Source organism: Pithys albifrons, chromosome Z (assembly GCF_047495875.1).
Source record: "Pithys albifrons albifrons isolate INPA30051 chromosome Z, PitAlb_v1, whole genome shotgun sequence".
Lineage (NCBI taxonomy): Eukaryota > Metazoa > Chordata > Aves > Passeriformes > Thamnophilidae > Pithys > Pithys albifrons.
In genome coordinates this window covers 78,450,556-78,467,835 of record NC_092497.1, presented here as the reverse complement: position 1 = coordinate 78,467,835, position 17,280 = coordinate 78,450,556, and the positions used below count along the sequence as shown (strand labels likewise).

Below are 17,280 nucleotides of genomic sequence, written 5' to 3'. Positions count from 1 at the left end.
TTCCATCCCACATTATGACATCATCTCCAGGGAAGTAGGAACCAGTGTGGAAGTGGTTAAGGCAGTTTCTTCTCAGCCCTCCTCTTGGGAGGACGCACGATGCTGTCCCAGGGGGGATGGAGAGGACCAGGCCCACCACTGGCTCACAGGGTACCTCAGGAAAGTAAAATGTGTTGTTCTGGGTCTCTCCTTTCTGCTTGAGTTTGTCTCCCTGGGGAATCAGGTTTTTCTTAAGTAATGTGTAGTTAGGACAGTAGAATTTGTGTGTTCGTTAAGAAGTTGAGGTGGGGAACTTGTTGTTGCAGACTTGTGTGAGTGTATATTTGTACTCTCTTCTAATTGTTTCTACCTTTCTGTGAAAATATATGTAGTTTTAGTATAAACACGGTTTGAAGTGTTTTTTTTCTTTCCCCTCTCTTTTCCTCCCTTTCCCTGGTGTTAGGAGGGAGGCTTTTCTCTCTGTGCTTGGGGGGGTTGGCAGTTGCTTATCTCAAACCAAGACAGTTAGTGGTGCTGAAATCCGGGAGTGACAGGGGACCTTGGCGGGTGTCCCAAAATCTTGCCAGGCTTCCCGGGAGGATTGTTGTAGAAACATAGATTGATAACTGCCTTGTTTAGGTACGTTCAGAACAGAAAATGTAAACAACTCTCCCTTACTGTTGAATGCTCGTTTTCACTGTTTCACTGTCTTTGTGAGTTCAAACAGCTCGACTGGTGCCTGCTATGAATGCAGCCACTGCAAAAAGAGAGGCCCATGTAAGCTGTTCGTGTGTGGCAAGACATGGCTGTTTGAGTTGAATCCCTGAGGACTCACCATGTGAATGCTGATGTGCCCAGGAGCCAAGCTGATGAGGAGCATCTCACCTGGACTGGCAAGGGGAGGAGGTGTTCCTGGCTCAATGGGCCCATGGTGCCTCAGGCCACCTGTAGGTGGATAAAGTCGAGGGGTGGATTTAACCGTGAACACTATTCTTAAGGTTATCCACAGTTTGAAGCGTGCTTGCCATTGTGAGACCCCAGTGAACAGGGAAAAGAGGAGCTGCGGAACCCCCTGCAGAGAACCCTACAGATGCGGCGCCCGGAACCAGCGCCCGCAGTGCTGAGCGACCCGCAGGAGCCAGAGCTGTCGCTGGCGGGGCTGCCGCCAGGGCTGCGAGCGAGCCGGGGGAGGCTGCGAGCCGTGAGAGACTGCGAGCCGTGAGAGGCCGTGAGCCGTGAGAGGCCGTGAGCTGTGAGAGGCCACGAGCCACGAGAGGCCGTGAGCTGTGAGAGGCCATGAGCCATGAGAGGCCGCGAGCCGTGAGAGGCCACGAGCCATGAGAGGCCGCGAGCCGTGAGAGGCCACGAGCCATGAGAGGCGGCGAGCCGAGCCAGGGCTGTGAGCGAGCCAGGGCTGCGAGCCGCCGGGGCTGCTTCTGCCTCTGCTGCTTGCTTGTGCTGCTGTCGGGGCTGCTTCCGAGGCTGCCAAAGCTGTTAGGACTGCTGCTAAGGGGGATGGGTCACATGGTGAACTGTAGTACTTCTGTGTGACCGAGGAAAAAGACATGAAGAGAAGCCTGCGTAAGCTGTTGATGTGTGGTGGGACACTGCCGTTTGAGTTGAATCTTTGAAAACCCGTCGTGTGAGTGCTGTTGTGCCCAAGGGCCGAGCCGATGAAGAACATCACACCCTGGACTGGCTGGGGGAGGGTTGTTCCTGGCTCAATGGGCCTATGATGCCTCAGACCACCTGTAGGTGGATGAGGCCAAGGGGTGGATTTGACTGTGAACACTATTTTAACCCCAGTGGGAAAGTAAAGACTCCTGAGGAGAGGATGGAAACCCTACTGAAAGACATGAACCATCAGATAAGATGACCTGAGTTGAACTGCTGTGTTCCCATCTGAAATATCTACCCCATCCTAATGGACTCTTAGCCACATTATGGAGGGGTGGGAAACAGCCCTGGAAAAATAAGGAGTGTTTAAGCACGAGAACCTAAGATACGAGTGACATAATATGGTATGGAATAAGGGGTGGAGAATGTTATGGGTTCACCTAGGTGGGCCTAAATTTGGGCTCTGAAGTGTGGACTAGGCCGAAGCTGTCAGCTGACTTCAGCTGGGCTGAGCTAACAGCTGACCTCTTCTAGCCAGTAATTTTGTATTCCATACCACATTATGACATCATCTCCAGGGAAGTAGGAACCAGTGTGGGAGTGGTTAAGGCAGTCGCTTCTCAGCCCTCCTCTTGGGAGGACGCACGATGCTGTCCCAGGGGGGATGGAGAGGACCAGGCCCACCACTGGCTCACAGGGTACCTCAGGAAAGTAAAATGTGTTGTTCCGGGTCTCTCCTTTCTGCTTGAGTTTGTCTCCCTGGGGAATAAGGTTTTTCTTAAGTAATGTGTAGTTAGGACAGTAGAATTTGTGTGTTCGTTAAGAAGTTGAGGTGGGGAACTTGTTGTTGCAGACTTGTGTGAGTGTATATTTGTACTCTCTTCTAATTGTCTCTTTCTTTCTGTGAAAAATATATGTAGTTTTAGTATAAATGCGGTTTGAAGTGTTTTTTTTCTTTCCCCTCTCTTTTCCTCCCTTTCCCTGGTGTTAGGAGGGAGGCTTTTCTCTCTGTGCTTGGGGGGGTTGGCAGTTGCTTATCTCAAACCAAGACACAGGTTCAGATCTGACATTGTAACAAGAACTCATCTCTTACATTACTTATTTGAATGAGATTATAAGTGACATCAGAGAATTTCAGGCACAAGAAGAAGACCTACCTTCCAGAAATCCTTCTATCCTCTTAGAACAGAATTACATGTGAGTGTTTTTCTTCTCTGATAGCAAGGGTCTTAATTTCAATTTAATTTAAGTTGCAGATGAAAAAAAGGATATAAAATGTCTAAACTTCAAAGCTAAAAATTATGCTAAAAAGTAACTGACTTTTTTCCCTGAAAGTTTTATTTTAGCTTTAACTACTTTAAGAATTCTAAAACTCACTAAAGTTGTGCTGAAGACCCAAGCCAATGTCTTAATATATAACCTGCAATATACTAAAAGACTAGAAAGTACCTGTATAAAATTCAACCTTCCCCAAAATTCAAAAAAATTCGCAATAATATCTAATGTATATAGCAGTAACTTTGTGAAAAATTGTGTTCTATAGCAAAGAAATAGCTGACACTCTGGCAACTTGGATTTCCAACCACCTTGGTATTATAAATGTGCTAAGACTTGCATATCAACTTTCTTTATTTTTCACAAAAAAGAGCATTATGAATAAACAACAGAAAAAATTCACCATTCATCCCTGTCCGCATCACAGTTGCAGTAATGCTGGGAATCAATGCAGCTTCCCTCTAATCCACAAGCACATTTTTGTACAGCAGGCAAGGAACCTCCCCAGTAAGTATGGGTTTCATTAGTTCTTCCAATCCACCAGCTCAGTGGCATCCCACCTAAAAAGCAGATTAGAGAAAATCAGTGTTCAGTCTTGTCTCCTACTTCTCTCAGTTTTCTCATCCAAATAATTTTCCAAGAGGTTAAGAAGATAAAAATCACTGCTCAAATCCAGAACCTTTAAATGATTGTGGGGAAAAAAACCCCAAAAACAAACTACCACCTTTCCTTGATAAGCAATTATTCATTTTAATACTTCATTATCATGTATTAAATGATTATCACAGGTTTTTGCTTGCATTAGTGGAAAAGGAAAATCACAGTACCTAGCTCAGCCAGCCATGATATTAGAATCATTCATCTTAAGCAGTCCATTTATTTAATTCTTTTTAAAATAGTCCATGAAGGAGGAGATAACATGATCCTAAAAATCAGGGTAGTGTATATTCCCAGGTAAAGAACAATTTCAGATTTTAGAACTATCAGAAATAGAATATGGAGAGATACAGAAACGGTCTCATCCCACTATTAAGAGTACTACCTAGTACTACATGATGAACATTAAGTAGCTGAATAGTGGTGTTAATCAGAAATGTCCAAAGAAAGCTGTTGTCACAGACAGCAGATTCAGAACTTGTATACCCAGAGACAGCAGAAATCATGTTAATGGTGCTCCCACAAGCAAGTTGACATATCTTGTGAGTAGAAGTGAGGTTTCCCAGGATTACTTCATCTCTCTCTGTCGTGCATGCAGTCAGCACTGTTTGCAGTAAAATCACAAAACTGGATGTTTTCTTAATGTCACAGTATTGCAGAATAAGCTTAAAGATAGTGCCAAGCAAGCATAGCAACAGAACAAGTATCTACAGAACAGATAATAGCTAAAAGAGATGAAAGATAAACCATCTCAAATGAGATGCACTTATAGATGCACTTCTTTGTGATTTTGTTGGAGCTCCAAGTTTTCAGCAGCAGACCACCAGGAAGAAGCTGGAATTTATTCCACTCTCAGTTTTACTCAGCTGCTGCTGTTTATTGAACCTCACTCTTAGGTAAGACTTCTGTTACACGGACAGTCTTTCAGATTGGAAACATATTGACTGCATTCATTATCACACAACTGTTGGCCCAGCAGGCCAAAAAACAGTGTGAACACTTTTAGGAAAAGTCAAAACCTGCATAATGGCATCAATGTCCAATATCAGTGTTTTGTGTTTGCAAACCACCATAGGAGGCAGAAAAACCAGAGACAGTTTATGAATAATTTATCAGACAACACTTAAAAAAGATTCCAACAACTAAGACTGTAAAAAGCAGACTATTTCAGCTGCTTCAACAGCATGCCTTAGATTTGCATTGTAGCCATGAATTAGCATTCCCAGTTTTTCACTAGGGACACGGGTATGGTTTAAAGGCTGGTCTCAGTTATTTGCTCATACAGCAGGGTGAGGAGAGAGTATTTACTGAAATGCTGCAAGTTCATAGTGATTAGCTCAGAAAGCTTTCCCTGCCTTGGAAGAAAGTACTGCCTAAACAAAATAAAGCCATTAATTAAAATGTTTAGAGATTTCTTCATAATGATCACTAGACATATTAACAGGTAACTTCTTTAAAGGGATCATTTGCAAATGCTATTCAGGTTGATTGAATATATTGCATTCTTAAAATACAGTCAGTTAAGTATTACTATTTAGACTGCATGTTCCAAAAAACATTTCATGTAACCATCATAAAATTCTGCACTTGTCAGATTAGGCATACCCAGTGGAGATTATAAATATCAGAAGAGGAAGAGATTAAAATGTGTTTAAACAACTAATGATTTCAGAAAATCTGTAGAACTCTCAAATAACTTCCCCATGTCTATTTACTCCTAGCATTCAAATATAAATTTTAGATGACTTATCACAATTGACTGGTTGCACTATTTTAATATGTTTATTTTAGCCTATGTATGTGCATAATATAAATAGCCACCTACATATAATATGAATAGCATAACAGTATAAATAGCATATTATTTTAGCTTATTTAGCAATTTCCTTGGATTAAAAAAAATAAATCTTGAAACTCTCTGCTTGAAGTAAAGCAGGCTTTTGAACAGCTAAACATAGCTTTAATTTGGAGTCCACAGGTAAAAGGAAGGCTTAGTGGAATATTTTAAGCTGTAAGATCATCTGTTTTGCTGTGTAGGTGTGTTCAAAGAGATAATTTGTCAAGAGTGAATAATAACCTAAAAAATCCAGAGATGTCCCTGGCATAATTAGGGAGAAAGAATACGTAGGGAAGAGTTCAGAGACAGAACTAGAGTGCTTCATTAAGAGGCCTTCTCTCTGCTTAGTAGGAAAGCAAGCAAAGAAATCAATTTTAGCAGATACAGAGTTTCTGTTGAACAAGCCAAACCATTTCACTTAGCTTTTCAAAAAAGAGTAAACAATTATGTTTTTCCCTCCACATTATTTGGGAGTACTGAGGGATGTTCAGAGTAAGGTCTTTTAAAAGCAGCTGTGTCAGTAAGAGTTAAGTAGACTGCATAATTTCACTTTTCTTTACGTAGATCAGAGGATCTCTATTTCTTAAAGTATTTATAATGTTGCCAATAAGCCACATTTTTAACTATTGAGCTTTCATATGAATGTTTATATTGGACAGTGGAAATTCAGTGTTATTGATGCTTTTTATCAAGTACTCACAATATGCACATTAACTGTGCACATTAACTTCTGCTGGTATCTATGCACTAATTTGTGTTCCTTTAAGAAGATACTTCCTCAGTAATTCCTTCATTTAAATTAAAAAATCCCTGGAAGACAGAACAAGAGGATGTCTGTTAATAACAGTCTCTATTAATTTAAAAGTCTTACAAGAGAAATTAACTTTGAGAACTTAATTCTCTGAAACAAGATCATTCTAAACTGACATTTGTGTTTTTCCGGTTCAAATATCTCTTGGCAACTTTTGTGAATCTGAGTACTAGATATCTGAAGTAGTTGAAACCCCACAGTCACAAAATGCCATAGTCTTTTTAGAAATATCTTTAGCAGTAAGTAAAATGAAATGCACTATGCAACATAATGAAATTTTTCTGCTTTACTTACCTGACTTATCTACAAGCCTTGACTTTTTGCAGTAGTAAGCAAGCTCCTGTTCACAGTGCTCCGCTTGGTTAATTGTAGCCTGAAGCTGGTCTAGGCTGGCAGAGTACTTGAAAGACACAGTGTGTGGGTTCTCTCTATTAGCACTTTTGACTCTGGTTAGGTTGGTGGTGTTATGCTGGATAATTGTCCACGTTGCATCTTTCAAAACACATGTGAAAAGTAGTAAAGAATGAGGAGTTGCAGAAGTTGATAATGGAAAGAACAAATACAATGAAATCAGAAGAACTTTAAGGTAACTTGATTGATCACAAAAAGTGTTTTTGGGCACATAAAACAGACAAAAATCACTGACCAAAAGTGGAAACAATTAATCATAGTTCCTATTTATAAGTAGATTATTTTACCATGACTGGAACAGGTATTCAGCTTACTATGATTATTGAATAAGGAAAGAGTATGTATTGTTTACTCAGTAAAATGCAAGGAAAGACCAGAAAGAAATAACACTATTAATTTTGCCCGGCTTAAATAATATATAACACTAAATTCTATCTGAGAGTCTATGCTACATATATTCTCATAACTTGAATGAATTCATTCTATATGAGAAATTGGTCTACAGGCCTTTTCTATTATACAAAGAAGCAAAAGTAACTAGCATATATTGTATTTACTATAAAAGTGAGATTACGTGAATGTGATTTATTCTAGTCATCTACAATTAAATAGTCATCATTATGAAGGCTCATTCATTCTTCTGTTTTGTACTTTGGCCAAGTTCCTTCACCTGTGTACAGGAAAGAACTGACCTTATTCTGTTTCATCTCCCACTTTCAAAACCTGTTAAACTCTCACTCTCCTGATGAATATCCTTTTCGAGGTAAGAATGAGTGGGCTCCCAGTTAAAGCTCATCTGGGACAGTCAAGTTTAGATTCACTGTTACCATATTTTGCCTCTTAGTGGTCAAGGTATGAGAAATACTATTTTCTCTAATTTGTAGTATGGATTATAATATTTCCGACATTCTAATAGTAGTGTTTCTAACTATTTAACAGAGTTGTATTTTATTTCATCAGCTGCCTACAGGCCACAAGTGGAAGATATAAGACATTTGGGGAGAGGAAAGAACTCATGGTCACTTCAAGACAAGCAGGAGTCAGAAAATCTAAATGAAATATTTTTTATCTAATTATAAATCTTTATTAAGGATATTACCATAGTGAAAAAAACAGACGTCTAGAAATATAGTGAATGTAGGGTTTGTTTGGTTTTGAGTGCATTTTAGTTTTGTTTGGGTTTTTGTTGTTGTTTTTGTTTGGTTTTGGTTTTGTTAGTTTGGGCTTTTTTGTACATGTAATTACACACAAATATAGTTGAGCATTAATAGCATTGAAAATAAAAATGAAGATAAGCAGGTTTCTTACAAGATTCTGTCACACTCCTAAATTTACAAATGAAAAAGGAAAACAGTTCACTGCAAAGTTTGGTCATCTTAATTGGCGGTGTGGACTGTAGACTTTTCATTGTGAAACTGAACTTCAAGAATAAAATCAGTGAATGGCACTTCTTTCCCAGCTGCCTGAAAATAGAGCCCCATGAATGTCAAAGACAAGGCAGTACAGTAAGAAATGTGGGCATCTGCCTTCCCTGCCTCTGGTGGGAAAAGGGAATGCCAGTCATGACAAAACTGGGAACAAAACAAATACAGAAGATTCATCCTGTCAGAATGCATCTTGAGATGAAGAACTGATCAATGATGTTTACTTAATGTGGTGAATAAGGAGTGACTGAGGAAAACAGTAACAGCTGTTCATGGACACACAAGGATAAATCAGACACTACACTGTACCTCGGAGAGTTATATCCACTTAAAAAAATTGTCATATTTCTGCCATGCTTCTTAGGTTTCTTTCAGTCTCATAGGACACTAGGATATTTCTTTTTAAGAGCCTGTGCCAATCTGAAGTGCACTTACTATGAGCTAGCACAGTTCACTGTAGAAGTCAGTCAGGAGCTGACATGGTGAGATTAGTTAAATTCCACAGACTGATTGGAATTATAGCATATATTCAACTATTAAGTATTCTTCAGATTGCATTGAAAATCAACAAATGCCACTATCAGACATTTTCTCAGGAAATAGAAGTGACCGTAAATTGTTCACAAATCAACAACAACTTATGATAAGGTTTCTAAATCAAGTTGCATACCTAAATCAGAACAAATCTAGCCTACTCATGCAGTCTTTAAACAGTTTTAGCTGTGTGAAAATGTATTTTTGTTACACGAAAAAATAAAGTGTTTCTATCATTTTTTTCTGGAAAGCAGTTCAAATAAATAGGGGCTAAGTTATAAGAAAAGGAAACAGCACAAATAACTCAATAATAAATTTCAAAAAGCCATGTAAATCTAAGATTTGTTGAAAGGACATATACCAAAGTCATATACCATACAGAGATAACATCAAGTTATTTGTTAAACAGCAAACTGATACCTAAAACTTCTAGCTATATACATGATTAAAGAACTGGTTGCAGAAGAGGAAGCAGGGTGTCCAAAACCCAGGCTGCAAGAGTCCCACTAGTTGTATTTGTATTCTCCAAAAGATCCCCTGGCAGTTTGCAAATGAAATTTAATATGTATATTCCTCACAACAAAGGCCAGGTCTGAAGTACCATATTTCAGAAAGCTATTAGGGAAAAATCAGCAAAATTCTCATAATACGTAACTTGTTCCTCATTTCCTTAAACATTCTCAAGAGGCTTCAACTTTAATGAAAACAAAGCTGTTCCCCAAAAATGAACTAGTATGACATTGTTTCCATATGGAACACATGTCCCATTTATGCACAACAGCAATGTTGTTTCAGCTTCCCAGCCTGAATCCTGTTATTATTGTAATTTCTCTGCCTAATTCTTTGCCCAATATCCTGAGCTAAGGAGTCATCTTCATTTTGTTGCACATGTTTACATTAAACGTATAAGCTGCAGAGGCTTTTCACTTGATAATTCGCATTTCAATATAATGAGCTTGCACACAGTCCCAGCTGTAAGTTAAGGAAGTTTATCATCTCACCTGTCATATTACAGTATACCAGAAATGGTCCCAAGGGGCCACTTCCATCTGAATCAATATTGTAAAAGCCTGCAGTGTTCCCTCTGTGCTTATAGGCTTCACATGATTGCTCATAGATGGCTGTAAAAGAACACATTCCATCACAAATGTAAGGACATAATTTTATATTTTATTCAGGGAATTAAAAACAAAAATGTATGTGAATCCTGAAACTGGGAAAAGAAGTTGTGTGTGTGTGTGTTCACTTTCATTAAAAATTGTTAAGCACATTTGTTTTTATTTATCATGGAGATCACAAGAGACATTTCTAAGCATTTTTTTCTGTATTACAAGCTAAAAACTTCAGGGAGAAAAGCATGAAATGTGGGTGAGTAAGGTTGTAAAAAACGCTGAATAATAGTAGAATGCCAAGGATATTACCTAGACCCTGGTAATAAGATTTTGAGGAAATAATCACTAACTACATCAACCAAATCAGATTTTTGTTGCTGTTGTTGCTGCATAATACACAAGGTAAACATTTTTTGGCTTTTGCACTTCTTATTTTCTTCCCTTTCTAAAAGGAAAGGCAAGTGACTTGTCAGATACTTCAGTAAAATAACTAAATAAGTAAAGACAAAATGACAGCTCCTTGGTCCCTGGTCATGTATACTTTATATCGATCAAGGTCTAAAAAAAAAAAAAAAGTCTGTGATGACTTCTTTATGGTTAAATATCTGAGAGAAAAAAAAAAGACGTATGAGTCCCCCTCTGTAACCGCATCTCAGGAACAGAGATCATAACCACACTGATCATAATACCACACCTAGACTGCAGTAGCCTATCTTCTCCTTTAACAGTTAGATTTATATTGAGAAATCATAATGTTCTTTCTTTCCAAAATTAAACAGTGTGCTCTATCAGTTATTATTAAAACTTGAAAAAATTCTGTCAAAAAGAATGAGCTATTAGATTAATAACAAAAAGCAGTTATTGCTATACAAATAAAACCAAGTTGAGAGTAGTAAGTCTAGAAATTTTGATCTATATAAAGTCAATGTATTTCAATTATTTTTAAATAAATTATACAATACTATATAGTAATCCAAAAGACATCCTCTTTTGTAAAAAAAAATAAGGCAGATTTTTGAAGAATGTGATCTCTCAATTTTTTTCTTGCTTTTTGGTTACTGAAATTGTATGGCAACACCTATGAAAAAGAAAATTCATTCAGATTGCTTACTCTGAAATATTCCTCATGCACAATTTATGCAATTTTCAAATGGAATTTTATGGCTCCTTACAGTAAATAGTCTTAGTTAAATTTAGCCATGACTAAGAAGTTCAAACATTCATTAATTTATTTTTGACAGTGAAAAATGACTAGCTAAGTTATCATATCATTCCATTTCTCCTTGAGTCCTAATCATCAGGAAACCATAGCCTCTATCTGTCTTTATAGACATCATCAGTTGATTCAATTTATGAATTTGCAAATTATAATCAATCAAATCATCTTACTTTATTTTTTCCCATAACATGCTGAAAGCAATATAAAAGTAAAGCATCTCCTGTGAAGTTAGCTAAGTTACTTTCAATTAGGTATTTTATTTATTTATTTTATTTTCTCCTAATCTAGTTCCTGATCAGCAAACTACATAAACACGTTTAAGGTTTAGCATGTGATTACCTTTGGATGTGAATGTAGTCCCACTGTGTCAGAAAAAAATGAATATTAATTTTGTGGTGAATAAAAATGAATTTAACACATTTCTAAATGATTCATTGATTGAGAAAGTGGAATTACATGGATGGGAGAGGATATTACTGACCACCTCATGGAAAATATGAAAATAATTGAAAGAAAAATAAATCATGACTTGAATTTCCAATGAACTTTTGTTGCTATACATTTTGAATTCCCAAGGCCTTTCTTTGAACAAAATTATGACTATCTACATGACTAAAAATACTTTAGAATGATCGTACAAATGATTTTTGGTTTGCTTTGGATTTTTTTTTGTCGTGAAGAAATTCAATCAGAAATAAAAGCACAGTCAGAAAACAGAAAACTTCTAAGACTTACGATAATGGCATGTAGCTCCCTTGTAACCAGTGTTGGCACAGTTGCAGTAGAAGATGTTCCAGGACTGTGAGCACTCACCACCATGTTCACAGTAATTAGGCATACACCTAAAATAAAAAACAAAGAGCATTTTCGCTTTTTTTTAATGCTCATTTACTTGTCACTTGTACTTATCAAGAAATGCAAAATCCTAGAAAAGAAGTATAATAGCATGAAGGAAGTCTTCTAGCTCATTGTTGAAGATGTCAATGAAGTACAAGAAAATTATGATAATTTCTTCACCAGTATTCTACATCTTATAACAAATACCCTAATTATTCAATAAGCCTGTGAGAACAGAAATAAAATTTAAGATCCAGAATTGTTATTTGATACCCATTCAACTCTCTGCAATTCAATACAGACTGATAAACCAATGAAAGGTTTCTGTGTTGATAATTCACTGGCAAGGTTTGCAATGGATAGGATTTTTTCAAGAAGATATCACAACAAAGCAGCACCACAACAGATTTCTTTCTATTCTTGTAAAAAATAACAGAAAAGTAAAAAAAAAACAAAAACAAAACCAAAAAATCATGTAACAAATAAACCTGACCAGAGTATGTCAGTTCCAACACAGCAAGTAACTACCAGTAAACCCAGTTTCCATTCTGGTGATATGACCAGAAACTTGAAGAGTTTTGGTGACTTTCTCCTAGGAGATTGACTGAAACAATAATTCATCTGTAACTGCTTAATTTTGCAGCATTCTACCACATTACAAAACACTCATGAGATAAAAAACAGGAAAAAATAACTCTTTTTTATAAACACAACTGAAAATATATTGAAATAGATCGGCACACTTTAACCATTTACTGATTAGCTTTTCACCTTAGAAATTAGACAACATTCTAGCTGAGTGTATATGTATGTGTAGTGTAGCTCAGAAAGTTCAAAATGGCTTTACTGTTCACATTAGCCACAGAAAACCCAAAACAAGGAGGCCCTCTAATATTCACAGGATCTTAAAATACCTTTTAATTAATTCCAGAAATCCTAGGAGGGTTTTAAATTAGAATTGAAGAAAGTCCACCATTTAAAATATCTGCCCTATGAATAACTCAGGGCCTGTGTACATTCACTCCTCATAACACTCAAAGAATTTTATCTTTCTTTCATGTTTATAAACAAGGACAGAGATTTTCACAGGAGGGAAAAAAAAAAGAAGTAGCAAATGAAGTGTAGGTAAAGTACATATAGTGATATAGGTCTCTTATTTTCAAGGAAATCTGTGACTTTTTTGCCAGGGAAAGAGCTGATCTTTATTCGATTACAAGAATGTATTGCTAAGACAAGTCAATAAATGATATATGCTTCAATGAGCTCTGTTTTGGAAGCTAAAGATGAACTTTAGGCACCAGGCTTACGATTATCTGGAATTTAAATATTTTGTTTGATGGAATTACATAAATATGCATTTCTTAGGATAAAAACCTAATTTTACTTTCTATGGGTATAACTAATCATCAGTTACTACAAATACACATCACTAGCATAACTGCCATTCAAGACTTTCAGTGCATCCACTGACAGCTGCTTTGCTTGTATGTATTTCACCCATAGCATTTCCTGTCTTATTCCATTCTGATAAAGACATCATTATCCAAAAATTGTGATTTACATGGTTTTTACTTGTATTGACTCCTTGTCCCTAATAATTAATCTCCTTAATAGCATACACAAGATGAAAAGCTTAGATGAAATTGATGATCCTGAACCAACTTTAATGAAAGGAAAAACAAGCTAAGAGTATAATTTAAATTTTCCAACATTAAATTTTACATATTCCCTCTGCTTCAGAATTTATAATAGAAAGTAGCCAAGAGAAACATCCAGTTAATGCATAATTACATTTTATACTGCAACCTTACCCAAAGCCAGATTTAAAACAGAGCTCTCTCTGAGGAAACTAATATAATAAAAATATTTCTATTATTTGAAACAGTATTTCTAATACCTCATCTTTAAAAGGTAATTTTTGGATTCACCACCAGGACTGCTAAAACCAGAAAATCAACAGATGATTAAACATTTACCACAATATTTCTTGATAATATGCCTTTAAGTGTATGCCATTTGCAAATGATACACTGTTTTAAACCAAAGTAGAAGACTGATAATAATCACAAGGTAATATTCAGAGAACAACACTGATCCAGAGTAGGAATTAAATTTTTATAAAGGAAAAATCTAAGAACTTTTTATGCCAATTACCAGCTAGTGACAATTTTGGTTCACTATTTCTTTAAAAGATGATTTAAAAGAGCAAATAATTGCTGCAATTTTAGTTTCCATTATTTCTTCATTCTTCAAATTAAAAAAAATAAAAAAGAGAAAGAAAATTATTGGAGAATTGTCTAATGACCCTCATATAGGTTTTGACTTATTTTTTTAAACATATATAAACCCATTTTTTCTGGTTTTTGTACAACACACTGCTGCAAGGACACCAAAGGCAATAGTTTCTGGAAGACAATTTTATGTTTCTATGTAGGGCTTGATGTAATTATGATAGATTCATCTGGCACTTTCTCTTTAGAGACTAAATGTGCTAACTTTGTAAGGCATTTAAATGACACTGTGTCCTTTGAAATTAGTTTGTCAGTGTTTTATGTATAATTAGCAGATGTTAAACCAATATATATTGATAAAGGAAATAAGAAAGAACATATGAAGGAGAAATACATTAAAATAATTGCTTGCATGTCCAAGAGATATATGAGCATTAGAACAATATAAAGATATCATGGAATGAAACGGCTAAAAGAAGGAGCGTAGGAAAAGTGATGGCTGGAAAGAGTCAAAAAGATTTAAGAAGGGAATGAGGAATGGGAAAGATTATGGAACTGAGACAATTGAAGACAGGAAAATGGTATGACATTTATGTCTACAAAAAGAAGCACAGGATAATAATCTATATACAAATAAATAAATTAATGATGAGTTCACCATCTGTTCATGAGGACAGTAAATCTGATAAACAATACTCTTCAAATGTTAAATGTGTATATATGAGAAAAAGCATGGATTCGTGTAGTGGTTTTCAGTTTATTTACTGTTGCATATAAATCCAGGTCACTATGCAGAGTAAATTTTATTTTTCTTCATGCATTTTATATGTGTAAAACTACTCAGTTTAGTGGTCCATCACTTCCATTACAAAAGCTACCAATAACTGCAGAAACTGGGTCACGCTTCAGTATTTGGAACTGGAGATGCAAAGATTCTCATAAAGATTCCAAGACAAAGAAGGGGTTTGTTTCGCTGCAGCTGTAAGGGAGACATTTACCATCAGGAGCACAGTGGCAAAAATCCTGATTGGCTTAGGGCAAACAAAGATATATATAAATCATTTCTAGGAAGAAAGTATTTTCTATCAAATGATATGTGCACAGTGTCATACAAGCTACCTATTAAAAATTGTTTAATACATATAAGCAGTTTTAATGGTCCCAAAGAAGAATGCATATTTTCATATGAAATTTATTGTAAGATGTAGAATTAGTTGGATAAAGATATATATGATATCAAAAGAAACTGAAGGAATGATGAAATTATTGTCTGAGGAAACTGGAAAGAAGCAGTCCCAGGACCAAAATACCATAAGACAAGAAAGGCTTTTAAAAGCAATCTATTTTGAAATAATATGTAATGAGGCTAATGAAATTGATAAAAAATGTGTGGATTGAACTCCTATTTTGATAAATTAGGAAGATATATTCTAAGCATGCTGGGAGCTGAAAACTAAATCTAGACAAGCCAGTGCAAGAAAGGTGCAATCATCAAGATTTAAGAAGAGGCATAAATTCACATTAGCAGATTTTAGAGAAAACAAAATCAACAAAACCCCCCCTTCCATAGGGATTTTTTTTCCTTTGGTATGATTGATCATGAGAAAACACACATAATTCTGAAGTACCAGAGTAACATAAACTCAAAATAAAAATGTAAATAGTCTCAGAAAGCAATAAACACACTTTGAAAAGATTGTAGTTGGGAAATTTAAGTGTCCTACACAAGTCCTTATTGAAAGAAGAAAAACCCCCTAAAAATATGGCAGTAGTATTGATATAAAATAAAGATGGCAACTACCTTCATATGCTATAAAAATTCAGCAAGATAAAACATGAAGAAGGGCTACATATAAAACTAAGCCCTTTGATGCAGTGCTTAAAAGCAATAAAAAAGGCAATTAAATGGGAAGCGTGCAGTTCTGAATAAACTGATTTTGCACTGAATATAAGAGTCAAGTCCTATCACTTGGAATACTGTAAGTAATGCTGGATTTCCATATACTGAGAGTCACAGAGTGGCTTTATACGTATTTGTACACAAAAACATCTTTTTAAAAACCCATATGTACAAACTCACATGCTATGGTCATTCAAAGATGAAAATAAATGGAATCACTACATATAAAAATGTACCATCCTTTAAAAAATTTATGTAAAATATCTTGGCGTTCATGAGGAAGATATAGTTCCTAAGCTGCAGGTCTGAGATGAGCATTTTGAAACATCCACAGTTATACTGAACATTGAAAAATCCACGGTAAATCAGACACAAAGTGGCATCAATAATATTGTGAGCTAATTTGGTGATATATTCCACTCAACCTTGCTTATATCTTTTTTAATGTGTGCGACCCAAGAATGTGTAGATCCCCACACTGCATTCTTTTGACCTAATTCTCTTCTTGATTCTGTCTTTTTATAAGCAAGTAAGCAAGCCGTGTACTGGAAGTGGACTAAGTTCAATTTCAGAGTTGAAAAAACAAAAATGATAAAGTGCTGTAGAAGCTGGAAGGAAATGTCATGAGGTCCATCAATGAGGAGAGGAGGGAGATGGTGAAATCTGAAAAGTGAGAAAATGAGTTGAAAGGAATAGGATGCAAGAAAGCTAAAAAGAAATATAAATGTATGTGGCATCCCAAATACAAGATCCTAGCATATCATATAGTAAAGTTTTGACTGAGGCCAAACTCTGTTTTGGCATATGTCTATCAGACTTAGTGCCTACTGCAAAATGCAGGATTGGCTCATTAAGCAATAAAATAGCACAAAAATTCTATGTATATATGAACTTCATATGTTTTTAATATATGAAAGCTGTAGAAATACTAATGAGAATACATATTACAACATAATTGAAAGAATTACATTGTAGGCATAACTTTTATCCTCTTTTTGGTGGTTTCGGTCATCAAACATTTATGAACTATTAGGTAAAGTAGTAGTTTTTATTTTTCTTTTTTGTCTTTTGCCCACAAGGAGTTGTGACTGTCTCCTAAGGAATAACCTGGACAGATGCACACTGTGTTATCTCTATGAATGGAAAGCAGATCATAGAAATAGGTCTATGTAACTGAACCTGAAATTGGCTGTGGTCTTGAAGTAGATCTCTGCCTACAGTGTTTTTCCCAAATAAATCAATTTTTGAAAGTCTTATAATTCAAAGGCTAGACTTTTCTAGATCAAGAGGCAATTTATGAGGACTAGAAATACTGAAAGCATGGGAAAGTGTTTGCAAGCACATCTTTCCCCTGTCTGTTGTGTTTCAGCACAGCCTTTCATCTCAGTCCAAGAACAATACTTCTAGATTAAAGCAGACTTTATATAAATGCCTTT

The 17,280-nt window shown here is 36.0% G+C and overlaps 1 protein-coding gene across 1 annotated transcript in view; it reads right to left on the bottom strand.

Moving 5' to 3' along the window:
* CNTNAP4 (contactin associated protein family member 4) overlaps positions 1 to 17,280 on the bottom strand; it is a 198,582-nt gene that overhangs the window by 36,401 nt on the left and 144,901 nt on the right. The window contains exons 11-14 of the mRNA XM_071580071.1: positions 11,612 to 11,718; positions 9,547 to 9,666; positions 6,471 to 6,668; positions 3,275 to 3,431 (exon numbers count right to left, since the gene is read on the bottom strand). Of these exons, the coding sequence (XP_071436172.1) occupies positions 3,275 to 3,431; positions 6,471 to 6,668; positions 9,547 to 9,666; positions 11,612 to 11,718 (582 nt within the window). The remainder of the gene's footprint in view (positions 1 to 3,274; positions 3,432 to 6,470; positions 6,669 to 9,546; positions 9,667 to 11,611; positions 11,719 to 17,280) is intronic.